The sequence below is a fragment of the Impatiens glandulifera genome, chromosome 1, assembly GCF_907164915.1.
Source record: "Impatiens glandulifera chromosome 1, dImpGla2.1, whole genome shotgun sequence".
Taxonomy (NCBI): Eukaryota; Viridiplantae; Streptophyta; class Magnoliopsida; order Ericales; family Balsaminaceae; genus Impatiens; species Impatiens glandulifera.
Window position 1 is genome coordinate 51,193,633 of NC_061862.1, and position 26,066 is coordinate 51,219,698.

The window sequence follows — 26,066 nt, forward strand, 5'->3', positions numbered from 1 at the left end:
GAAAAAAAGAGAGATATTCTCATGGGCCCTAACTGCACATGCACCCAATGAGAGTTTCTTTGATTGGCATTCATAAAGAATCAACAACCAACCCTAGGTCCCCAACAGCTTCCAATGATATTTTGAACTTTTTTGAAGACTATTTCTGATTAAGAAGCATTATGAAATTTCAAGAACACCAAATATGAATCAATTCTTCACTAAGACAAGGAAACTAATCAAACTATATTCAATTGAGTTATATTATCAAATACAGAAACGAAACGACAAAATTATATCTTCATTCCAAGAAATACACAAAAACATGTTCTATATAATAATAATAACATAGTACATGTGGGGAATAGATTGAGATAATCCATTTATAACCCACAGAATAAGTATTTGTAGAATTACAAAGATTGAATACTTACAGGCTCTGAAGCATTAATGGAGAAGATACAATGTTCTTGAGCTATACGTCTGATGATGCTTCCTTCCTCTATCTTAATCTCTTTGCTTTGTCTGTTCCATAGATGAACTGCGTAACTCTGGCCTTGAATTTGATCGAATTTAGAATCCAACCATTTTCGATGAGTCTCATTCTGTGGCCCATGGAAGAGGCTGTCTACTCTGCTCCAATATACAGGATAGAAAGCAATTGGATTTAAGATTGAGAAATTAAATCCTGGCCTTCCACTCACCCTTGAAACAACTCTCGAAACTAAATAAGGTCCATTATGACCCCATTTGTTTCCATTGAATGTGAGAGCAAATTCTTGGATGAACTTGAAAAGAAGAGGATGCATTTTATCAAACACTAGGGCTGCATTATTAAGTCTGCTCCAATTTCCAGTTTCTGGGTCAGTTGTTTGTGCACCAATACAATTCCGCAGTTTATTGAAACTTTTGATAACAATCAAATCGGAATCGATGTATATTCCTCCAAATTTATAGAGCAGAGATAATCTAAGCAAATTTGAAAGGTTTTGTCCTAGAGACACCTCTCCTGGATCGATATTACCATTCTTTAGGTTACTAAACCACGTTTCAGCTTCTGTGTTCTTGAAGAGATAATCAAAATCAGGTGAAATTGCAGTAACTCGAAAACCCATGTCTAGAAATGGTCTCAAAATTTGCAATCCTGCGGTGGAATCCATTGAGTTTGATACTATTATGAGGCAACCAGTTGGGTGAGACTTAAACACACTCCCAATAGATAATAACTCTCTCTCCCCAAATGAATCGAGAGAAGAAATCCAAGTCATGAAAAAACGAGGCTTACATGGAGATTTGAAAGAAGTGTTATTGAAGAAATCCTTCACTCTAGTAGAAAACTGCTTCATCTGAGGCTTCGACTGAAACAGTGGCTTTCTTCTTCGGCTCCGTTTTATAAAATTGGAAAGAGGGTTCTCGAGTAAAGGAGATGGGTTTTCTTTTTCAACTGAGAGCATAACAGTGGAAGACATCTTTGAGGAAGAAAGAGACCATTTTGTTGCGAACCCAGAGACATTTTCCGACGAGATTTTGGAAAAAGAAGGGAGATTGATGCAGAAAATGGCGGCACCATTGTAAATTAGGAGAAGGAACAGAATTAGGGTAAGAAAGGCGAGTAGAGAATTCCTACTACGAAGAGAGAGAAAATGATCCATGGATGATTTGACGGAGGATTCATTCTTGCGAGACTCCAATTGTTCTCTCTCTAAGAGAAGAGAGAGCGAGACTGGAGGAAGCATATTAATGGCGAAGGCGGCAAATGAAAACGAAAGGTTTCATCTTTTTGTATGGAGGAGTTGATTTATGTTTTTAAAAAGGGTACACCTTTATTTTTGTAAGAATGAAACCTTAGGATTTGTTTGAACTTCAGTTATTTGATTATTTAAAAATATATTTTTTTAATGGTTTATGCAAAATAATGATGTAAATGAAAGTAATTAAACTCAAAAAAAAAATTATAAAAATTAAGAAAAAACACAACACAAAATAGTTTATTAATAATCAAACAAAAAGAACAATGAATCTCTTAACTGCCTCAACTGGTTTATCAAATGAAACCTCCTCGATCATAATAATATAATTATGAATTAAAAGCATCGATCGATAACGAATGAATGTTTTACGGTTCGTTTCAAACCAATTGGTCCACCAGAAAATAAGCGAGATAGAGACTCAACAATTTAGACCAACCAAACTCATTTCACTATCCACACCAACAACTAACGATGAATTCCGACATAACCCACTAAATATCAGTCATGTTCCATAATAAGCTCCAAATCGCAATCACCCCATCACAGTGTAAGAGCAAGTGAGACATTGACTCATGACACATTTACAACGACGTGCCATAATACACTATTTTTCATGTATTTATCATCTATCAAAATCTATTCATGCATGCATGACACTCCATCAAAAAACGAGATCTTCGATGAGAATTTAAAGCTCCACAACTTCTCTCATATTATTTAAACCATCCAATTATTTTATTCATCTAAAAAAAAAATTATTTTATTTTTTAATTTAAATCGAAATCTACTAATTTTATCAAACAAAATTTTAAATTGATAGCCTATTATTATTTTAACTCAATTTCTAGCAAATTAATAATTCACCACTTTGCCAATACAACAATCTAGAATGATTTTTTTTTTTTTTTTTTATATCCTTATAATTTTTTATAAATCAATAACTATGAATTTCGGTATAACACATTAAATATTAGTCATGTTCCATAATAAGCTCCAAATCGCAATTACTCAATCACAGTGTAAGAGTAAGTGAGACGTCGACTCCAATTTTTTTATGACACATTTACAATGACGTGCCATAATACACTATTTTTCATATATTTATCATCTGTCAAAATCTATTCATGCATGCATGACACTCCATTAAAAAACGAGATATACACTATTCTTCATGTATTTATCATCTTAAATGAGAACTTAAAGTTTCGCAATTTCTCCCATATTATTTAAACCATCTAATTATTTTATTCATCTAACCAAAATAATTTTATTTTTTAATTTAAATCAAAGTCTATTCATTTTAACAAACAAAATTTTAAATTCATAACCTATTATTATTTTAACTCAATTTCTAGCAAATTAATAACTCACCACTTTGTCAATACAACAATCTAGAATGATTTTTATTTTTTTATTTTTGTTTTTATATCCTTATAATTTTTTTAAAATTAATTTTATCACTTAAACTATTTTAATAACAAATTATTTTAAGTCAACACTAAGCTAGTTTAAATAACAAGCGTTTTATTTAAGATTTTTTTGTTCAATTTTACTAAAAGTTTAAAACTTCTTTTATTTAAATAAAATCAAATTGGTATCACAAAAAAACACGAGAGTATAATTTGAGTGGCAATGATTTTACTTACAAAATTAAAAAATAGCTTAGTTTCTCAAAAAGAATACCTGGTTTAAAAAGCATGTTATCCACACAAAAATAAAAGAGTAAAAAAAAATATTTTTAAGTAAAAATGTAAATATGTAATGTCTGCTTATATATATACATAAATCTAGATAGTTTTATTCTGATTGGGTCAGAAAAATCACGGGATGGCAATGTAATGGATAAATATTGATGTTTTATATATTATTATGGCGGGGATAATAAAAGTAAAATTACTGGGTTGCCAAACAGGATAAACGAGTCATTTATAAAGACCTAGGTTAAATGTTATTTACACCCATCTTATTTAATCTTATTTTTTAAATAACGGGTTGTGTTAACCGATTTTAGTGGCGCTGAACCGACCAATCGATCCGTTGGTATCGATTCCACAAAATTTTTGTATTAGATGTGGTTTGACTAGTTCGGTTTAAACTCTTACGGTTATATTTTGTATATTAAACCTAACAAAAGAGACGAAGCAGAATCTTCAATTTTTTCTGAGTTGTTATCTATGAAAAAAAATCAAATTATGTTAAAAATATATAAGCAACTAATATAATTATTGTATTTTGATTTATGATACAAATTATCCAAATGTTAAGTGAAATTATTATTATTAGGGTTTTCATGGTTCAAGCTTCTGATATAAATGTGTGTTATATCAAAAATAAGAAGTAGAATAGATTTTTGTAATAATTGTGGTCCAAAGTGAATTAAATGGGACAAGAAGACAACACTCAATGTCAGTGTTACTGTCTACGAATTAAAAAGGACAAGTTGGTTGGAACAAGATTCAATATTCCACCTCTGAAGTCTAAATTAAAGATATAAATATTAGTTGGGCCAAAATTAAATATAAAATATCTCAACAATAAAAAGTGGTAAACAATTCAATAGGTGAGAATTATTATTTCTTTAGTTTTAATAATCACTTTAATTTAATTTATTAATTAAAATATATATTATTTATTTATTTAAAATATCCTACTTTTCTTTTAAAAAACACCACATCATTTTTTAAAAAATAATTTACAAATTATATAAGTAATTAATAGTTCTTCACACGCTTAGCCTCGTTTGATTTTGGATTATTTGAAAGATTCACGTGATCTGACTGATTAATAGATTATTAATTTGGCAGTAAATTAATTAAAATTAATATCATATCAAGGACGTTAACGTTAATATTGAGTTTAGTGATTTCTCCTTAATTATTTTGTCATCGAAATCGAAAGAGATGCATAATAACCCGGATTTTGATCACATTTGTTTAGGATTTGCTTATCCAAAAACATAAAAGAACAATAATAATTTTATGATACTTTGGATAATCTATAGATGGTTACTATCAAGTTCACTAAGTTTATATTTCTTTAAAAAAAAGCAAATTAAAAATGAAAGACTTACCCTAATCATATTAGGTCTTTTTATGGCTTACATAGAGTCCGCTGTTCGACTCTATTAAGACCTCCACTTTAACCTAATTCGTTTTTAAGTATGAATCAAATAGTATTTTTAGTTCAATCACGTATCAACCTTTTTAATCTTACCTAAATTATTATTTTAAAATGATTATCGATCACATTGTTCTCTATTGAATCCAAACATTTATTATCCAAGTAAAAAAATGCTTAATCCTTTGATGACAAATTCAAAGGAGTCCCCTTCTTCGTTTATAATCACTAACAGACAAAGTAAGTGGATGTTTCTTTCCATCATCCATTGGCACCTTCACCCCAACCGTAGCTTCAATCCTCTGTTTCCTAGCCATAAGCCCTTCTTGCACCCCACCAAACTTTCGAATTCCATCCAATGACACAACAATATCAAAATTATGAGCACTACTCGACTCCATAAACTCACCAACCGGCCCTTCCCTAGCACCATCAACAAGCTTTCCCGAACCATCATCTTCTCTCAACACCACCTTTTCCTCCTCATCCTCACAAACCACCGAAGGAGGAACATCAACCGGAAGATAATAGTTAACCGACTTAGTCCATCTTCTCGAAAAAGGATCATACCCATCTTCACCAACTTTCAAACTCATTTTCATCGGTTTCAATTCCGAAGCATTCTTAAAATTCTCAAACCTATTCTTCTTATTCATTTCCGATAATCTCATTGCCTTACTATCCTTTTCTTGAGACTTTCCACACTCGTCGAGTTCTTTAAGTCTAGATTTCATCCTAGCTACCTCACCAACCTTGTTCTTACTATTCGCCACTTCGATTTCCTTCCTCAATCTATCCTTCTCCGCAGCTACGTTCAAAGGTCTCCAAGTTGCCGCCTTTTTCTCCAACAACATTTGCTTAACCGTGTCGGCATTGTAAACAAAATTGTTGGTTTTTTCTATCGATTCTTTTTTCTCCAATATGTCTTGTTTGTTTGGCGTTCTGCCTCCGTAACGTTCAACCTCTCTTACCCATTGCTCGTATTCTTCTCTAGTGGGACGTGAATTGGAAATCATTGTCATCTCCCATCTAGCGGCTGAGTTCTCGTTTCCCCATACTACGTTTAGATACTTGTGTGTCAACTTGTTTTCAAGCTTGTATTGACGGTCGGGATCAGAGGCGTCCACGTTTCGAACTAAGCAGAGACGATAGATTGGACCGGTTCTTGATTTTGCAATTCCCACACGAACGAAACAGCCTGCGATTAATTCGTCGAAGAATGGCTCCATAAACCATTTTTCTAGCTTTGATCTTCGGATAGTTATCTCCTTTATATCCTCGTAAGATGGAATTTTCGATGTTTTCTCGTTGTTGTCTTCGTCGCTGTTATCGTTCATTCGTCCATCGTCGTCGTCTTCACTCGAACTGCTCGGACTAGCCCCTATCTTGTTTGATCTCCACTTACCTGAATCGTCCTGTTTTGTAAGTGAGTCTTGTTGCTTCTGGAGACAAAAGTAAGCATTTATATTAAGTATGGAAGGAAACCATGAAACTGTCCAAAACAATGTAGGCCGAATAGTTTAGTGTCGATCAAACTGTTTAATCTATTGATTCCGGTTAAAATTTAGAAAAAAAAATGTATAACTCCATTGAAACCAGGTTTAGGACTTGATTTAAGATAATTTGGATCGGACGAAAATGATATTTGTGTCTCGTCTCTTTCGATTTTATACCGACCACAAATAAATAAAATTAAATATATAAAAGTTTTTTACTATTCCTATTTTATAAAAGTTTTAAGTTTTTTCTATATTTGAATATATTATATAAATAGCAAAATTGTCAAAGCTGGAGAGTTGGGATTTTGGACTTCATTCAAAGTTCACAAATTAAAATTTTTTATCGTTAAAATTATACGAAACAATAACTTATAATCTAAGTGACATTTATAAATAAATAAAATATTTATGTCATTAATTTAATTATCAAATTTTAACAAAGTAAAAGTTTTAGTTATCAAATTTTAGAGAATCAATAGTCAAAATTCCCAACTTTTAAAAATTCGATATTTAAAATTGTTGACATGAATTTTTTATTTATTTATAAATATCACGTAAATAATAAATTAATGATGTTTAAAACTGTTAAAGACATGACCTTGTTTTGTATAATTTTAACAAAATTACGATATTTAAAAGAAGAGATTCAAATTCTCAATTGACCCAATAAAAAAATCATAATTTGACGTGGTAGTAAAAAATGAAATGAAATAATACGAGTTCGAAATGATAAATATTATCTGCCACGACCTTATTCTCCTTCGTTCTTAGACACTTAATTCCTTATTGAAATAAAATTGAAAAAAAGAAAGACGGAAAGAATTTGAACCTTATTTTGGCGCTTTGCTTTCAATTCAATCAATGCGGTTTTAGTAGGTGTTGTTCTGGTCGAAGATCGCAAACCGCCCGACGAGGAAAGAGGCGTGTTCTTCGTTTTCTTAAGAATTTGGTTCGATTTCATATCTTCACGTATTTTCTTATCTTTGATTTTATCTGCACGTTCAGATAATATTGTTTCTCGTTCAAGCTCTGTCATCTTACCAAGTTTTTGTCTATCATCTTCATCTTTGTAAAGATCACTTCCGTAAATCTCATCATCCCCACTCTCACTGTCGCCGCCGCGATCATCATCATCGTCAACTTCTTGATTCTCATCTCTTTCTGAAGAATCTAACCTCTTTTTAAGCGGAATTTGAGACCCAGAAGGCTTCCTGTTTACATATCCACGATTATCATCAGATTCATCATCTTTTGAATCAGTTCCATCATCAGAATCACGTCGCCTCCTCGATGATGCAGGTGGTGGAGAAGAACACTGACGTTTCCTCCCGGATGAACCACTTGTTCTTCCGGCTGCTTCCAATAGCAATTTTTCAAGATCCGCCATTGTAGGATGATGATGATGATTCAGAGAAAAGAAAATATAAATGAAGAATGATTTGATTACTGAATTAATGCGTTCTTGAAGATTAGATGAACAAATTTCAAGATCTATATGTTGAAGAATTATGATTCACATATATATATATTTTTAATTTCTCTTCCTTTTGTTAAGCATATGAATATTTACCAAGTCTAAAAGTTAGTTAGAGATAAATGAGTAGTTGAAAAATAATTTAGAAATTTGGTACTATTATAATTACAGTAACTTTTTTTTATAAATTATAAAAATAAAAAAGTGAAAAGTTATTTTTTATTTAATATAAAATATGTGATTAAATGAAACAAACTTTTTTTAAAAAGTGAAAGAAAAAATAGTATTGAATTTTAAATTAAGTTGTAGAAAAAATATTTGATACAACTTTTCTAACAAAAATGTTATGTTTGACAAAAACAATTATATTAAATTTGTTAAAAAATAAATTAATCATATTTGTTAGAAAAAGTTGATAACAAAATAATTTTTAATATACTTTTACTTATTTTTTTTGTTATTTAATTCAAACATATATCTCATATCAAATAAAAATAAAATCACTTTCATTCTTTATTTTAATAATTTTAAAAAATAGTTATAATAATAGTGATGGTAACAAAATATTAATTTTCAAAAAACTTTATATTTTTATAAAATAAAATAAAATAATTATATATATATATATATATATATATATATATATATATATATATATATATATATATAATTTTAGAGATAATATAACTCTGAAATGAAAATTAAATTACTAATAAAAAGGTACAAAAGTATTTTTTTTTTCATATTTAATAACTTTAGTTAATTTATGAATCTATAATTTGCAATTATGTGTAAGACAATATTTATAATTCCATATTAGTAGTTAAAACTTAAATGTGAGGAGGTTGAGAATATTATTTGTTAAAGTTCAAAATACAAGCAAAATAAAATATATATATATTTTTTATATTTTATAAGAATTAATTTTTTTATAATAATATTTTTAATATATCATATAAAACATTTTCTATATATTATTTTGTTTTTTTAAACCTGATATATATAAGGTTTAACAAAAGTTTTTTTAAAATCCAACGAAATTATAACGAAAACGAAAGTAAGACGACAGATCCAACGTGGTATGCCACATTGTCCCTTTTTATTTTTATTAAATATTTTTGTCTCATTCATTTTTTCTTTTTCAACGATTTTCATGTTTTCATAAACGAAACGCCTCCTCTGTTCTTCAACTTCTAGAAAAAAAACATAGATTTATAACTTTATATCTTTAAAAATAAAATAATTATATATATATATATATATATTTAATTTTAGAGAGCTAATATAACTCTAAATTGAAAATTAAATTATTAATAAAAAGGTAAAAAAATAATAATAAATTGTTCTTTTTTCATATTTTAGTCAATTTATGAATCTATAATTTGCAATTATGTCTAAGAACAATTATAATCCTTCCCTTGTGCAATTTGAATTGTCTTGTTTTCGGGATTAGGGGTTAAATGTGAGGGGTTGAGAGTATTATTTGGGTCAAAGCTTAGTAAAATTAAATATATAATATTATTAATATATTTATTTTTTTATATTTTATAAGAATTTATTTTTTTTATAATAATTTTATTTTAATATATCATATAAACATTTTCTATATATTATTTTGATTTTTAAATATGATATAGATCCTCTTTAACAAAAATAAAATAAAATATTTCTTCCAAATTCAATGAACAATAATGATAATAAAAAAAATGATTAATATAACGAAAACAAAGACCACGAATCTGACGTGGCATATTACGTCGTCGACATTTTTTTTAATTTTCTTTTTGTCTCCTTGATTCTTTCTTCTCCCTCTTCTTCGTTAGAAACATTTTTTCGTCTTCCACGATTTTCAAGTTTTAAGAAACGAAACGATTCGTCTCTTCTTTATCTTGTAATAAGGATGTGCAAATGGGTAAACCCAACCCATATTCAACCTAAATTAAATTTGCTCAATCCATTATCCAACCCAAACTAAATTTTAGCTTATAACACATTTATTACATTTTTTACTCGTTTAATATTTAACATATTTTTGTCCCAGTTAACACATTTTTGATATATTTAACAATTATTTAATTCGTTTTATCTAATTTAATACGTTTTTGACTTATTCAACACGTTTTTAACACGTTTAACTAATATTTGATTCGTTTTACCTGTTTTGACTCGCTTAATACGTTTTTAATTTTAATAAGTATGTAACATGTTTAACACATTTTTGGCACGTTTAACATATTTTTGACATGTTTAACACGTTTTCACATTTTGACATGTTTTTTACATATTCAACACGTTTAACATATTTTGGCACATTTAATACATTTTTGACATGTTTAACACGTTTTGACATGTTTAACACGTTTTGACAAGTTTGATACATTTTTGATATGTTTAACACGTTTAATAAATTTTGGCACATTTAACACGCTTTGACACATTTAACATGTTTTTGGTACGCTTAACACGTTTTGGTACATTTGACACATTTTGACACATTTAACACATTTTTATATGCTTAACACGTTTTGGCCCGTTTAACATACTTATGACACATTTAACATTTTTGATCTATTTATTTTGTTTTTTGCTCTATCTAATATCTTTTTGACATTATTATACATTTTTTTATCCGTTTAACATAATTTTGCTTTTTTTTTTAAATTTGTTTGATATTTTAATTACTAAATTAGTTTAAGAAATAATATGTGAGATTAATATTGATTATTCAAATAATATTTAAATCATTCATATTAAATAAAGTCTTGAATATTGTAAACTCTGTTAATTTTCAGAAACAAATTAATTTATTAAAGAGTTTTAAAATAATAGTGATATGTTAGTTCTGTATGGCTAGATTATAATTAATAAATATATTATTAATGAGTTTTAAGTTTTTTTATTATTTTCCTTTTGACTGTAATGAAGATGAACGTAGTAAAAATCAAAAGAATATATATTAGAGTTAGAAGATGATTAGTTTATATTAGATTGATAAGAGAGAATTAAATTAAATTTATTTAATTTGGGTAACTCTAACCCCACCCAAATTAAACCCAACCCATACTCAATTGACCCAACCCAAATTAACTTACCCAAATTAATATTTTAGGTTTGGGTTATGGTTGGAGTTTGGGTTAACCCAAGATATGCTCACCCCTAGCTTGTAGAGAAAAAACATAGATCGTCGTTCATCTTTTCGTCTCTTTGTCGCAAATGGTAAGCCTTTATGTTCGAAAACCCTAAACCATATTAAGTTCGTCTCTTCGAGTATGTGTCTGTCCCATTTCTATTGCCAAAATAACTAGTTCTGTTCTTTTACTTTTCAAGATGATATCGTTTCTGAAACTGCATTCAAGTTTGTTCAAAACATTCAAAGGTAAGTTATTTATCAAAGTATTGCTACTGATTTGGTCGATAGATTCCATTGTTGTTGTGTTACTATTTTATTAAGATTTATTTTGGTTGTTTTTATTTTGGCTTTATTATGATGATAAAAGTTCATAAAATTCCTAATATGACCTTATTCTGCTTTTCATAAAAAAATCATGTTTGAAAACTCATAAGGTCATGTTCATGAACTCATAAAGCCATGTTTTTATGTTTAAAAAACTTGAATTTCAGTTCTGCATTCCATAAAAAAAATAATGTTCAAGAACTCATAAGGCCATGTTCAGGAACTCATAAGGCAATGTTCATGACTTTTTTTATGTTAAAAATAGGGGTGTGCAATTGGTACCCAACCCATTTTTATCCCAAATTAAATTTGGTCAACCCATTATCCAACCCATATTAATGAATAATATGGGTTTGGTAACCCAAACTAAATTTTAGTTTATGACACATTTATTACGTTTATTACTCGTTTAATATTTAATATGTTTTTGACCCAGTTAACACATTTTGATCCGTTTAACAATTATTTGATTCGTTTTACCTAATTTAATACGTTTTTGACTTATCCAATACGTTTTTAACTCGTTTAACAAATATTTGATTATTTGATATGTTTTGATTCGCTTAATACATTTTTTATTTTTAATACATATGTAACTCATTTTAATCCATTTCACACGTTTTAGAACGTTTAATATGTTTTTGTACGCTTAACACGTTTTGACCTGTTTAATATGTTTTTGACATGTTTAACATGTTTTTAGCACGTTTAACACATTTTTGACATGTTTAACACGTTTAATACGTTTTGGCACATTTAACATATTTTGACACATTTTTGGCACGTTTAACACGCTTTTCACATTTTTGGCACGTTTAACTCATTTTCATGTTTAATACGTTTTTGATATGTTTAACACGTTTTTGACATGTTTAACACATTTTTGACATGTTTAACACGTTTATTACATGTTTAACATGTTTTGGCGCGTTTAATACGTTTTTAATATGTTTAACACGTTTAACATGTTTTTGACATGTATAAAACGTTTTTGGTACGTTTAACATGTTTTGACATGTTTAACACATTTAACACGTTTTGCCACATTTAAAATGTTTAACACATTTTTGACATTTTTAACATTTTTATAATGTTTTGGCACGTTTTTCACGTCTTTGGCACATTTAACACATTTTAGCACGTTTAACACGTTCTAACAATTTTAGTATGTTTTGACACGTTTAATACATTTTTAGCACATTTAACACGTTTTAGAACGTTTAACACATTTTGATACGTTTAACACGATTTTGACACGTTTAAACATGTTAAGCATGTCAGAAACTTGTTAAATATGTTAAAACGTGTTAAACATGTCAAAATGTGTTAAACATGTCAAAAACCTGTTAATCATGTCAAAAACCTGTTAAGCATGTCAAAAATGTGTTAATCATGTCAAAAACGTGTTAAACGTGCCAAAAAATGAAAAACATGTTAAACATGCCAAAAATGTACAAACGTGTTAACCATGTTAAAAACGTGTTAAACATGCAAAAAATGCGAAAACCATGCAAAAATGTGTTAAAATATAAAAAACGTGTTAAACATGTCAAAACATGGAAAACGTGCCAAAAACGTGTTAAACATGTAAAACGTGCCAAAAACGTGTTAAACGTGAAAAAACGTGAAAAATGTGCCAAAAACGTGCAAAAAACTTGAAAATATGTTAAACATGCCAAAAACATTTAAACATGTCAAAACATGTTAATCGTGTTAAACATGTCAAAAATGCGTTAAATGTGTTAAAAACGTGTTAATCATGTTAAATATGTCAAAACGTGTTAACACGTGTCAAAAACTTGTTAAATGTGTCAAAAATGTAAAAACATGTTAAACGTGCCAAAAACGTAAAAAGACATATTAAACATGCGAAAAATGTGTTAACATGTCAAAAAAAGGTTAAATGTGTGAAAACGTGTTAAATATGTCAAAAACGTATTAAATGTGTCAAAAATATGTTTGATTGTAATGAAGATCAATGTAGTAAAAATCAATAAAATATATTGGAGTTGGAAGATGATTAGTTTATATTGGATTAATAAGAGAAAATTAAATTAAATTTATTTAATTTGGATAATTTGGGTAACCTAACCCAACCCATACTCATCCCAACCCATACTCAACCCAACCCAAATTAACTTACCCAAATTAATATTTTGGGTTTGGGTTAGGGTTTGAGTCAACCCAAGATATGCTCACCCTAGTTAAAAAGAATTTGAATTTCAGTTCTACATTCCAATAAAAATCATGTTCATGAACTTATAAGGCCATGTTCGGGAACTCATAGGTTCATGTTCAGGACTTTTTTAAATTTCAGTTCTGCATTCCATTAAAAAGTCATGTTTGGAAATTTATAAGGCCATATTTTGAAACTCATAATTCATGTTCAGAACTTTTTTTATGTTTAAAAAAACTTGAATTTCAGTTATGCATTCCATTAAAAGTCATCTTAAGGAACTCATAAGCCATGTTTTATTAAAGAATAAACTATGTTTTAAAGATTCCAAAAGGATAATATATATATATATATATATATATATATATATAAAAGAAAAATAATACATATCTCGACCGGGGCAGCGACTGCCCCAGCGATAGTCTACGTGGCACGACAGCGTGGAATTAAAAAAAATTAAGATGCGCGTCTCTCTATTCATGTAACCCTAAACTAAATCATTATCTCTCTATCAAAAAAAATCAAACTGCTCCATTTTCTCCCCTCGTCTGCAAGTTTCTTTGTTTTCACCATCGTCAAGCTGCTCTGTCCCTCGCCCGCAAGTTTCGTTTTCTCCCTTGCCCGTAAGTTTCTTTTGTTCCGTGCTTCGTTCAACGCCTCCATTTTCACCATTGACAAGCTGCTTTATTTTCTCCCTCGTCCGCAAGTTTCGTTTGATCCGTACTAATGTCAGTTTTACACCGTATGAAGTTACATTTTCATTGTATGAAAGTACATTTTCGGCATCTAAAATTAATTTTTTTATATCTAGTCATTTGTTGTACAAAAAATAGAAAAAACACATTTGATTTAAAAAAAATTGGAAACGTTTTAAAATTGTTTTTCTAGGCTAATATGCATGTTGTTTCATCGACCCTTTGTTGTCATATTTTCAACGTTGCGTTGTGAAGTTTTCAATGAAACGTTGTAATGTTAGGTTTTAAACAAAAAATATATCTATTAAATTGATTTTTTTAATATCTAGTCATTTGTTGTACAAATACTAAAAAAGCATACAAATTTGATTTTAAAAAAATTGGAAACGTTTTAAAACTGTTTTTCTAAGATGATATTCATATCATTTTCTCAACGTTCGTTGTTATGTTTTCAACTCTGTGTTGTCATATTTTCAACGCCGCATTGTAATGTTTTTAATGAAGCGTTGTCATGTTAGGTTTTAAGCTGAAAATATATCTATTAAATTGATTTTTTTTTAAAACTGTCATGTTTGATTTCAATGAAGCGTTTTAAAACTATTTTTCTCTTTCTCTTTAGCTTGATGGATAAACCATCATCATCTCCTCCCGATGTTCAAACCCTCACTGTTGAATGAATTTTGATTCCGAGAATGAGTTTCGTGAGTATTATAAGTCTTATTCCCAATTTAAAAGTTTCAGCATTTGTAAATTAAGAGGAAGAAATTGTCAAGATGACAAACAAAAATGGTTCTCTATTGCATGTGCCAAAATGGTGTATTACTTCAAGGGGGGGAAATAGTTTACAAGTTAGACCTTTCACCAAGACGAATTACAAGGCTAAGATAAATGTTGTTGTTTGGAATGAAGGTGCAGTTGAAATTACTAGTGTCTTCCATGAGCGTAATCATATTTTGAGCCCGGGAAAGTTGAGACATCTTAGATATCAAAAGGTTTTAGATTCGACTGCAAAAAGAAGATTGCAATTAAACGACGAAACTGGAATAACTTTGTCAAAAACTTTTCAATCATTAGTAGTTGAAGCTGGAGGATATGATAATATGACTTTTGATAAGAGAAGCTGCAGAAATTATATTTCAGAAGCAAGGCGGTTGCGGTTAAAAAATGGTGATGCAGAAACGTTATGTTAGTATTTCTACCGAATGCAAAGCAAATATTTGTTTTTTATGTATATGATGTGGACGAGGAAAACATGATAAAAATGTGTTTTGGGCTGATGGAAGATGCATGACTTCATACGAGTACTTTTCGGATGTCATCACATTTGACACAACATATTTGACAAACCGCTATGATATGTCTTTTGCTCTTTTTGTCGGTGTTAATCATCATGGACAATCGATTTTGCTAGGATGTGCTTTACTGTCCAGTAAGGATTCTGAGTCATTTATCTGACTTTTCAAAGCTAGTTAACATATGAATGAACGTGCTTCAAAAGAAATAATCACTGACTAATGTCGATCAATGACCATTGCAATTGAAAATGACCCTAGAAGAGTTTAAGTTGCAAGACAATTATTAATTGAATTCTTTTTTTTTCACGCAGAACATGCTAAATGGATACCTGTTTATGTTAAATGTCCATCCTAGACATTAGGCAAGTTAACATTTCAAAGAAGTAAAAAATATGAATGTTTTTTTAATGACTTTGTTTATTCAAATCCAAAGTATCATTCCTCCCCCTCTCTCTCTCTATATTTATATTTGTTTGAAAGTTGAGTAAAAGACAAGAAATTGAGGAGAATATTAAAGCCCAGAGTCTCTTATATAGCTTGATTGAATGAACAAGAAGGAAGGGGTCAAAGTTATCTATCATCTGTAGGGTAGGAGTCTCTAAAGGAAAATAGATAGAATGGATGAAATAAAGCATAATCTTGTAAGTGTAAATGGATTGAAGATCCATGTTGCGGAAATAGGATCGGGTCCGGACGTGATCATGTTCCTCCATGGTTTCCCTGAAATTTGGTATTCCTGGCGCCACCAGATGATCGCCGCCGCCGCCGCAGGTTACAGAGCCATCGCGCCTGATTATAGAGGTTACGGTTTGTCAGATCCGACTCCCCAACCCGATAAAGCCTCTTTCATGGACTTTCTCAGTGACCTCATAGCTCTTCTCGATCTCCTCCATATTCATAAGGTATTTTTATTTATTTATTTCATTATTCCTCCTTATCTATTGGAGCTTTGGTTATTTAGGATTTTTATTTACTTGTTTTAAAATAATTTATTTAAAAATAAAAAACTGAGTTATTATACTTTATCACTAAACTATTCTCCCCAATTTATAAAAATATACAAACAAAGAAGTGTTTTCAAGTTATTTACTTATGTTTTTTGGTACAAATATATCTAAATGAGTATTGTTCTACTAAGGCAACCATATATAAGAATGATTCATTTTAATAACTTTAAATATATATATATATTTTTAATATATTTCATTAAACAAACTAAATTATAATAATAGGGACAACAAATATGACATAAACTATAAGAGGGACATTTTTTCAAGAATCTCTAACCCTTACAATTTGGCATGCCTTGAAAATGTTCTATATTCAGTCATTCTCATGTGATGTTTTCGATCAAATGTTCTGATAAAGAATCGCTCAAAAGTATATAAGAATTAAAATAATTTTGTAACGAGAAAGGATAGGGTGTAGAAATTTAGAAGAAAATGTGAAATGAAATAACGTGGTACAATCTGATTGGCTGAAAAAAAATATATATTACAAATATTCGGGCCATGGATAAAGAAACGGCTTAAAGTATGTTTCGTGCAAAATATGAATTGTGCAGGTGTTTGTGGTTGGTAAAGATTTTGGTGCACCACTTGCATATTTACTAGCTTTTTTCCAACCTAACAAAGTTTCAGCAGTTATAACATTGGGCTTACCATTTCTGCGGTCACTCGATCATCATGATGCTCTTCCCGAGGGCTTTTACGTCAAAAGATTTCAGGTTAACCCCTTAAAAATCATAACATTATCATTACATCTCTTGTTTTTAATAATTGGTTGAACTTTTCACACACCTATATATAGGAACCAGGTCGAGCCGAGGCTGATTTTGGTCGATTTGATGCAAGAACAGTGGTAAGAACAATATACATTCTTTTCTCAAAGAGTGATATACCAATAGCTAAAGAGGATCAAGAAATCATGGACATGGTAGATCCATTACATGATCCTCTACCCTCTTGGTTCAGTGACAAAGATCTTGATGTCTATGGAGATTTGTATGGGAAATCTGGCTTTCAAACCGCGTTACAAGCAACTTATAGGTACGTTTTGGTTCAAAATAATTTGTTTTTTTCATAAAAAAGAAGAAGCTTGTGATCAGATTTGGGTGTTTTTTTTTTATATAGGTGGATGCAAATTAAACAGTCTGGTAAAGGGATGGGAGATGTAAAGATAGAAAGTCCATCTTTGTTGATAATGGGGGAGAAAGATTATGTGTTGAAATTTCTGGGAATGGAGGATTACATAAAGAATGGAGAAGCAAAGATGATTGTCCCTAATTTAGAGGTGATTTTTGTACCTGAAGGGACTCATTTCATTCAAGAACAATTTCCTCATCAGGTCAACCAATTGATTCTCACCTTCCTAGAAAAACAAAAGTCTAAATCTTGATGAAACAAGGGTACCCAAATAAATTGATGTAAGAAATAAGATTGTCGAACTTCGAACAATTGGATTACAAGATATCTTATTTTCGTGAATCAAAGATCTAATAATATAACATGTTTTGACCTCTGTTGTTCATATTCTATGCTGCAAATGCAATCAATCTTTCTCTTACATACACAATTAGCAAGGTGGGAAGAAAGAAGAAGAGTGCATATTCATAAGACAATACTAGCCCAGAACTATATTCTAATATGTTCTTCATGTACAACAACATTGGCCTCAAACCATTATAAAGAGAGGAAAAATAAAGATGTAAATATTATAAGCTAACATGAGAAGAAAAACAAAATGGGATGAATGTCTGACTAGGTCTGTGGTATGCTTCCGAGATTTTGCATGCTGAGCTTGAATTTTGACAAATGGATTGTGAAACCAAAGTCTTTCTCTGTATCCAAGATCGAGAATTGCTTCTTGATTTCAAGCTATCCTACATGATTCGATTACTTCAAGCACAATTTTGTGTGTATCGGTTGATATCATGTTCAAACTCAGATGAAATTCCTGAAAACCCAAATCCATAATAATTAGATTGATCATGAATATGATGATGGGTTATAATGCTCACGATAAGATTCTTTTAGATAGGAACTACTAGAGATTGAAGTTTACATATGCAAAATATCCTCATTTAGAAGCACTTTTTATTTTATTTATGTATAATGATCTAGATGCAAAAACAAAAATAAATTTCCTTTGATTAAGTTTTATTTCCAAGCGTTTTTATATTTAGAATCAGCCAGATACAAAATAAAAAGTGTTTCCAAATAGGGTACATACCACAAATCTTTCTAATACAGGTACAAGGGTAGTGAGATTGCGTCTTGGAAGGAATTGGGCGATATTTTTACGTGTAGCCTTGCTGTTTAATAATAATAAAACATGTCATGAAAACTTCAAACAGCTTATTGAGTCAAACAAAGCTCGTGTTAAAACTTCCACAAACCTTTCAGTTGAAAGGAAGGCGAGAAGAAGAGCAGCATATGCTTCAACAATCATTTTCTCGGCTTCTTTGGCTCCTTGTAATACAGCCTCTTCGTCATCCTGCAATTACCAGTTTATGTAAAAGGAGCAGTCATGGCATTTTCTCAACTATATAATGGCTTCAATTGGAAACAAAAAAATTCTCAGATTCCACATCCAAAGTGTGAAGATGGGATCACTTTTGGAAATGGAAATGGGTGTATCTGAAACTTAAGCCTTCTTTGATGAAGGGTTATTGGGATCTATAACCCCTTATCACACCATCAATCTTATCATCGATCAAATTGAATTCATTTTTTAAAACATTTCAACTTACCCACTCAAGTTTCCCTTCTTCACCAGCATCACCTACCCTTTGGTATGCCAAGAATATGGAGCATAGTAAAGGAATCACATTCATTTTTTCATCTCCATTTCTAGTCAATGGAACACTAGTTTCCACAAGCCGCAATCTGCAGTGATTAGTCGGAAGCTTGGTATTAATTAAATAAAAAACAGAGGACAATAAATTAAAAAACTTCCCTAAAATGATAATAACATAGCCAAAAACTTCAAAAGCAATTCTAAGACAGCAATACAAAAAACAGTGTACTGAATTTTTGCTTTCTGATGAGAAGCAAATACGGAAACAAGCCTGGGACGTTGGATAACTGTAAATCATTGCAAGGCCAAATGGATTTAGATGAAATAAGATGAAGAAAAAAATTACACAAAAGGGTACCTGTTGTGGTTATCTTTCTCAACCAAATTAACAAGTAACCCCAGAATAGCCACGAGAAGATCTAACTCTTGATCAGAAAGATTTGTTTCCTTCTGATCCCGTGCGGAAGTTGTAAATGAAGGAAAATGGTCGACAATTAATGACGATAGAGTCTCTATTCCTCCACAGGAAGCAATTTGGTCACATCCTTTAGGGTTATCATTTGTCAAATTCATCAAGACCTGACAATAAAACAATATTATGGCTTTTAACAACCCTGGATATTCCGACTAATTCCAGCCAGAGCAATAATACCCTTCATTAAAGAAACAGGAAATTGCTACCAGAATTTATCACTAGAGTGGTAGTAGCAAAATACATCAGTAATTCATACCAAAAAAAGAAAGGGATTTTATTTTAGACTAGGGTCATTTCCATGGACTACAACATCCAACCGAGTTGAGTCCCCACTTCAATCAAAGTGATTTCAGTTGGGAATCAAATTTGAGACCTCGACCTTTTAAATTCAATACTCTTACTACTTGAACTACCTTGTCTGGGTAAGAAAGAGATTTTTTTTAGACTAGGGTCTTTTTGATGGACTACCCTACCGACTTGAGTCTCCACTTCAATCAAGGTGCTTTCAGTGGGAATTGAACTTGAGACATCAACCTCTTAAATTCAATACTATTACTACTTGAACTACCCTTTGTGGGTAAGAAAGGAAATATCTTTTATTTTTTTTAAACAAGGTTTTTTCACTAGAGGAAGCTAGCACAACATCCCACCGCAATAAACCCCCACTTAAATCAAGGTGTTCTTAGTGGGAGCTGAATTTGTCTTAATTCAATACTCTTACCACTTAAGCTACCCTACACGAGTGTGAATATTTTCGTTGCAAAGCAAAGTTACATAATTAAAGTGTCCATGAAACCATGTGTAGTCTTTTAAAATTAGAATTATGTTCACAAGTAACTGTGAAATACCTTGATAGCTGTAAGAAAACAGTCAGCAAGAAGATTATGCGTATCCTCATCAAGAGCCGAGGAGGACAAGACATCATTTTCCTTGTTGCTCGACTCCCCTAAACTCAAAACCGTTTCAGATCGACACTCAATTCCATTTTCACTACTTAATGCCTTATTGTGTAGGGTTCTGGGAGGAGGCCTCTTAACCTCAGAAAGTAACTCCCATTTTGACGGTTCAAATTCCTCGTCATGGAAAGCAAAGGGATCCTGACTATTCTCGTGACTTTCAGATTCAGAATTTTCAACAGCAATGCCTTGTTGTTTCCCAATATTACAGAAAGATCTTCCCACGCTTGAACTTGTCGTTCCGCTGCACGAGCTGAAAGTAGAGGAATTAGCTCTTATCTTCAACAAGCGAGAATCAGCGACAAATGCCCGAGTCATACTAGAAGTTGTTTTGGAATCTCCAGATTTTCCAGATGTCAACCACTTATGGTCCTCCTGTGATGTACTTGGTCTCTTCTGAGAAGAATCTTCAGTGGCAGATGAGTTAATAGAAGAACTGATAGTTATAATCTCATTGATTTCTGCTGAAAAGTTAGACAGGATACCAAGAAACAAAGTGAGTACCATCCTCCATAAAAAGAAAGAACGAAAATTTAAAATTTCCTCTGCGTTATTGCAAAAGATGCTCAGGCAGAGGAAATTATAAAAACAGGTATAAAGGGTGTGATTGATCAAACAGACAATTAATTGATGAATGTTGAATACTGAATTTTCATTGTCAAATGATTTAATAATAATGTTGAATAAACCAAATAAAAATATCTAAATTTAAAGTATTTAGTAGATTGATAAAATGTGGAACTAATTTCTGGAAAATATTTAAAACTATTTTACCCTTATAACGACGTAATTTGATTAATTTTCAGGAGTTAAAGTTATATTTTGGACGATGTTACTTAATTACCAAGTTAAGACATTCAAACTTTACCAAATTAAGACAGATTTTTTAGGTTAATTTGAACTAATAAATCTAAATAGTGAAGTGATTTTATATAACAATTATTAAATGAACTTAATTCCATATAATCATTTAGATTAAGCGATAAGTTGTGTTACAAACACCCCATTAGACAATAATATCAAGGACCAGACATTACAGCCCTTTATGGTTTTCCACAAGGACAGGGAAGTAAATTTTACCTTTACAGTTTCCCTTAAAATGGCTTAGAGAATCCTTCTCAATCCCAATAGAAAGGTCATGGAACTTTTTATCATCTGTATCCTCCAAGGAACTTCTCAATAAAGAAAGACCTAAATATCAGCCATAAAAATGCAATCTGATTACACAACACAGATCAAACCTATGACAAAAGGAGTAAATATAAAGTATTACAAACATAAATGTAAGACATGATTCTCTAGCACGGCTGAATACCTGATAAAACCTTAATGATACTTATGATAAAGTGTACAAAAGATTCAGGAAAGCCCTCATGATCAAAGTTTCCTTTAAGACCAAGCAAATGATTCTGTGAAGGAAATACTAGTGTCATGTATGGAACAATCTGAAATACCAAATGAACACTTATGGTTGCAAGATATTCACCTGATTATTTTCACTAAGGAATGTCGCGTTTTCATTAATTCTCAGACATTTTAGAAGCAGTGCCAGGCTTTCAAGATCCAAGCTTCCTTTATAATGTTTATTTTGATTGGGGAATTTTTTTAACCACCTCTGCAAAATCAACCAAGAGAGCTCATTTTTTTATCCAGATAATAATACAAACCTGCCATCAGTACATTTTTTTAAAATGAAGAATAAACATCACATTCTTGCGCATTAGTTTAACGACTTTTTTTAAGGGCTTGTTTAAATAAATGGAAGATTCTGACAGGAAGTGCAAACCAAAAAAATAGAAGGAAAGAGGCAAGGCCAAACTAACCCAATAACAAAAGATCATCAAAGTGTGCAAATAAAAAAAAAATGACTCCAAACTGAGGCATGTGTTCAATTCCTTAACTTATTTTCTATTCTGTATGTTCAGGGCTTAAGTTCATTCAATTACAAAAATCACCTGAATTTCTTCAGTTAGATCGAATTTTATCACCAATAAAATAGCATGTTTGGCAGAAACAAGATCTAAGACAGAGGCTACTACCTCCAAAACAGATTGACATTTGCGGGTGACATCAAAGACCTCATCAAGTCCTCCCAGCTCTCGCAATTTTTCCTTGAATTTGCTTCCAGTCTTTCGAACAGCACCAGTGGTGTCTGAATTAAGTGAAATCAGTAGCAAAGTTAAGCACAATAATGCAAAATGGATGTCATATAGAGTAGATTTTCTGTCTTTTGTGATGCCTATTTTGTTCAAGGGTATAGAAGTTGTTAGTAACGTTTGGATTTTCATTTATTAAGGCCTATTTGGAAACAATTTTGGTCTGCACTAGAAAACGTACAAAATTATGAATCTATATCTAATTCTGTTTCCAAACGTCATCTCATCTAATTCCATCTTCACATTCAACTGAGATACTGGTAAAAAAAGTATTATTAGTGATTTCTCATCAAAATCTGGAATATTCAGACCCAACCTTAAAAAATCAAAAAGTGTTTCCAAATGATATAAGATATATCATTTGGAAAAACACTTGTGTTTTTGTATTTGGATCTAGATTCTGAGCAAACATGGTAAGATAATTAATTTTTATATAGAAATTCAGGAAAACCTTCTAGAGAAATAGTTGTTAAGCATGCTTTCTCAATTGTCAATAAAGCCATCCACTTGGGACTCAGCTCAGGCTTCCCGGTTGCATCACTGCTTCCACTGCCTGACTTCATTTCCTTACAATTGACGAGAAGCTCCTGAACTTTGAGAAAAATCGCACTCGTGGTCGAATCCACCTCTTTGCCAGAATCTTGTAAAACATCGACATTCTTCCGAAATGCTAGAAGCTTAAAGCCAATATTTGGTGTCTTCTTGTTACCAGAAGCAGAGGATATCGGTTTCAAGAGCTTCATCAGAAATTGAATGCTAGTAGCTGAATCCAATATTTGATCATCTTGACCCTATCACGGATACATAAGAACTTAAAAGTTGGTGTACAAAATTAGATTAACCAAACTACTTATTACAAGTATTCAAAAGTATAAAACGCATATAATACATGTTTGTTATGCCCAAGATTGATAACTCATATATTTATTGCTAGTAGACCCGGCTTTGTAATTTTGGGAGGAACAAGGAACATCTTCAATTATCAGAAGTATACTTTGATCCAGTATCAACACCAGTCGAATAAAAATGATGTAACTGAAAATTAGCCAAAGGTCCCACAAATTTTCTCTAAAAAATGCTAAATAATTTTCTTCCCTTTCCATCATCAAGTGATATAATGTCATAAGTCATTTTTGCTTTTAGCCACGTATGAGAAATACTCTGTACTGAATATTAGACATACACCATATGCTAAAGGAGCTACTACCTAAAAACATCCTTTCCAAAATATCACAAAAATAGCAGGTTGAAACTTACATCACTAGTCAAAACATAGAAGAGAGCAGCAGCTGCCAGATTGCTAGGTGAATCGTCCAAGTTGAGCGCTAAAACAGCATCGATGATTGTTTTTGCCAACCTGAAACCAAACATGGCTAAGCAACCAAGACAATAGACCAAAATGAATTTGCTTATAACCATGCCTAAATTCTCCTTATCATATATATCTTGTCAATAAAACTTTTTAACATTTGGAAACACTTATTATTTCTGTTTTTGTATTTAGATCCGTTTCCAGAAAAAAAAATTGAACTATCTATGATAAATTTGGTTTTCAAACATTTATGTTTCTGGCAACAGATCCACACAATAAAACAGAAACAGTAATTGTTTCCAAATGGAATTAATACTGTGGGAAACACTGGTTTCTAGCATCAAACAACTAATTCACAACAAAATATCATTACTGACAAAAAAAAGCATAATATAATATAAGAACACCAAGAACTAACTGATGTTCATAGGCTGCACTTACTCTCTCCTTTTTCTTTTCAATTTCTAATAGTACAATATCTATACATGGATAAGCTTCCAGCTACAAGACATGAATTATCACTGTTTTTCAATGTTCAAATGTCTGAGGGGTCGGGAAGGGCAGTAAATAAGCAAATGCAGACATTTTGAAAATGAAAAGCATTGAATAAATATGAATGTTACAAGAAGTATAGAGGAAAGAATTTTTCTGAAATGGCCTTGTAAGTTATCTCTATGATGTTTATCACTTAGGGCATGAATACAGTGAAAGAAAGATTCTACATCAAACCTAATATGACCTTAATCAGCATTATAAACTACAAGTGAAATTCAAGTAATGGTTCACCAGAATACTAAAAAAAGTTAATAAAATACCCATGACTTCTTAGTAGTCGTCGCTGCTGTGCTGAGCCACAAATGGATATCAAAGACAACAAACTCGCCCTTCTGATTCGAACTGGTTGTCCCTTCCTTAATCCGTCCAATGCAAAATTAACCTCGTCCAAATGCTCCATCATTTCCCCGAACTCTTGTGTCTCCATCAATGTTGTCGTGCCAACAACATCTGCCTGACCACACACGGCGGATCTAGAACCTTTCGATTTCAACTTTTTGCACCCCAGTTTCTTTTCCTCTTCCTTAAGAGTCTTCCTCTTCTTCAATTTCCTAGAAACAACATTCCCGTTTTCCAAATCCCCGTTGACCCAGTTCCCAGCTTGGGGAGGACCCGTCAATTCACATCCTGCCTGGGACAAATTCGCGCCTGGGAGCTCGGGATCGACGGACCAATGAGATGAATCTTGAGAAGAGAAGATGTTTCTATCCTGAGATTGACAAACTTCTTGAGATATAGGATGTTCGAATCCATCAGATAGGTCGTGGCAGCCGGAGTCAGAGTAACCATCTCTCTCTATACCTCGATTCCGACGACCGTATGTTCGAACAATCATCTTTCAAGTCGAATTTAAACCACGCATGAGTTGCGTAGAGCTCAAAACCAATAGGAAACACTAGAGAGTTGGAGTAAGATAGAAGATAGGCTGAATTGAGAATCCTTGAACAAAATTGAGATATTTAAGCATACGTTGGGTTGTTGGATATGGAATCGCCGTATTAATCGATGCTTTGGCGTCAAATGGTTTGAATTGGAGATCCAGCGAACTGTAACCTAAACTTCAGAGCTGGATATGGAATCGCCCAACGTATTCTGATTTGCAGGCGTCGATCGATCGATTGAAAGAGAGATAGTTCTCAAGGAAAAGGGCTAATTTTATTTCTGCCAAAATCATTTAAATAGATTCCATCCATAATTATGCTTAAATATAATCATTTAATTTTTATTTATTTTTCTTTAACCTAGATAATTTAGTTATACTTTTAATTATAAATATATATATATATATTATATTTTTTCTTTTATGTATATAAAAACACATATTATATAACTTAATAAAATAATTAAATAACAAACAACAAAAAAATAATAAAA

The 26,066-nt window shown here is 31.2% G+C and overlaps 4 protein-coding genes across 5 annotated transcripts; 1 reads left to right on the plus strand and 3 right to left on the minus strand.

Moving 5' to 3' along the window:
- Positions 1-201: 201 nt before the first annotated feature.
- LOC124927740 (lactosylceramide 4-alpha-galactosyltransferase-like) lies at positions 202-1,730 on the minus strand. The gene has a single exon (XM_047468206.1). The coding sequence runs from the start codon at positions 1,713-1,715 to the stop codon at positions 393-395; it is 1,323 nt and encodes a 440-aa protein (XP_047324162.1). The 5' UTR covers positions 1,716-1,730; the 3' UTR covers positions 202-392.
- A 3,301-nt stretch (positions 1,731-5,031) lies between these two features.
- LOC124922305 (protein RTF1 homolog) lies at positions 5,032-7,733 on the minus strand. The gene is made up of 2 exons (XM_047463040.1): positions 7,176-7,733; positions 5,032-6,289 (listed from the first exon to the last, which is right to left on the minus strand). Exons 1-2 carry the CDS (start codon positions 7,731-7,733, stop codon positions 5,045-5,047), a joined length of 1,803 nt encoding a protein of 600 aa, XP_047318996.1. The 3' UTR covers positions 5,032-5,044.
- Positions 7,734-16,013: 8,280 nt separating this feature from the next.
- Positions 16,014-17,973, plus strand: LOC124927809 (bifunctional epoxide hydrolase 2-like). Its single transcript, XM_047468293.1, has 4 exons — positions 16,014-16,342; positions 17,005-17,166; positions 17,250-17,488; positions 17,573-17,973. The coding sequence occupies exons 1-4, from the start codon at positions 16,058-16,060 to the stop codon at positions 17,835-17,837; spliced, it is 951 nt and encodes a 316-aa protein (XP_047324249.1). The 5' UTR covers positions 16,014-16,057; the 3' UTR covers positions 17,838-17,973.
- On the minus strand, positions 17,936-25,842 carry LOC124927794 (wings apart-like protein 1). Of its 2 annotated transcripts, none has more exons than XM_047468281.1 (14): positions 25,662-25,842; positions 24,953-25,567; positions 24,083-24,182; positions 23,277-23,616; positions 22,709-22,821; positions 22,156-22,284; positions 21,985-22,078; positions 21,750-21,860; positions 20,562-21,130; positions 19,597-19,817; positions 19,192-19,327; positions 18,838-18,935; positions 18,672-18,753; positions 17,936-18,395 (listed from the first exon to the last, which is right to left on the minus strand). In XM_047468281.1, exons 2-14 carry the CDS (start codon positions 25,525-25,527, stop codon positions 18,312-18,314), a joined length of 2,652 nt encoding a protein of 883 aa, XP_047324237.1. In that variant the 5' UTR covers positions 25,528-25,567; positions 25,662-25,842; the 3' UTR covers positions 17,936-18,311. The 2 variants fall into 2 exon arrangements, with proteins under 2 accessions (XP_047324237.1, XP_047324228.1); XM_047468272.1 differs by having other exon boundaries at positions 20,562-21,133.
- Positions 25,843-26,066: the final 224 nt, after the last annotated feature.

What these genes read in the sequence shown, in the direction of transcription:
- LOC124927794 (XM_047468272.1), bottom strand. Translation starts at nt 25,527, where the DNA reads ATGATTGTTCGAACATACGGTCGTCGGAATCGAGGTATAGAGAGAGAT. An exon ending in GAGAAAGATAACCACAACAG is followed by an intron (nt 19,328 to 19,596) that starts GTACCCTTTTGT and finishes TAATCACTGCAG; the next exon opens with ATTGCGGCTTGTGGAAACTA. An exon ending in CTGTATTAGAAAGATTTGTG is followed by an intron (nt 18,396 to 18,671) that starts GTATGTACCCTA and finishes TTGGGTTTTCAG; the next exon opens with GAATTTCATCTGAGTTTGAA.
- LOC124927809 (XM_047468293.1), top strand. Translation starts at nt 16,058, where the DNA reads ATGGATGAAATAAAGCATAATCTTGTAAGTGTAAATGGATTGAAGATC. An exon ending in ATCTCCTCCATATTCATAAG is followed by an intron (nt 16,343 to 17,004) that starts GTATTTTTATTT and finishes TGAATTGTGCAG; the next exon opens with GTGTTTGTGGTTGGTAAAGA. An exon ending in GCGTTACAAGCAACTTATAG is followed by an intron (nt 17,489 to 17,572) that starts GTACGTTTTGGT and finishes TTTTTTATATAG; the next exon opens with GTGGATGCAAATTAAACAGT.
- LOC124927740 (XM_047468206.1), bottom strand. Translation starts at nt 1,715, where the DNA reads ATGCTTCCTCCAGTCTCGCTCTCTCTTCTCTTAGAGAGAGAACAATTG.
- LOC124922305 (XM_047463040.1), bottom strand. Translation starts at nt 7,733, where the DNA reads ATGGCGGATCTTGAAAAATTGCTATTGGAAGCAGCCGGAAGAACAAGT. An exon ending in AAGCAAAGCGCCAAAATAAG is followed by an intron (nt 6,290 to 7,175) that starts GTTCAAATTCTT and finishes TTTTGTCTCCAG; the next exon opens with AAGCAACAAGACTCACTTAC.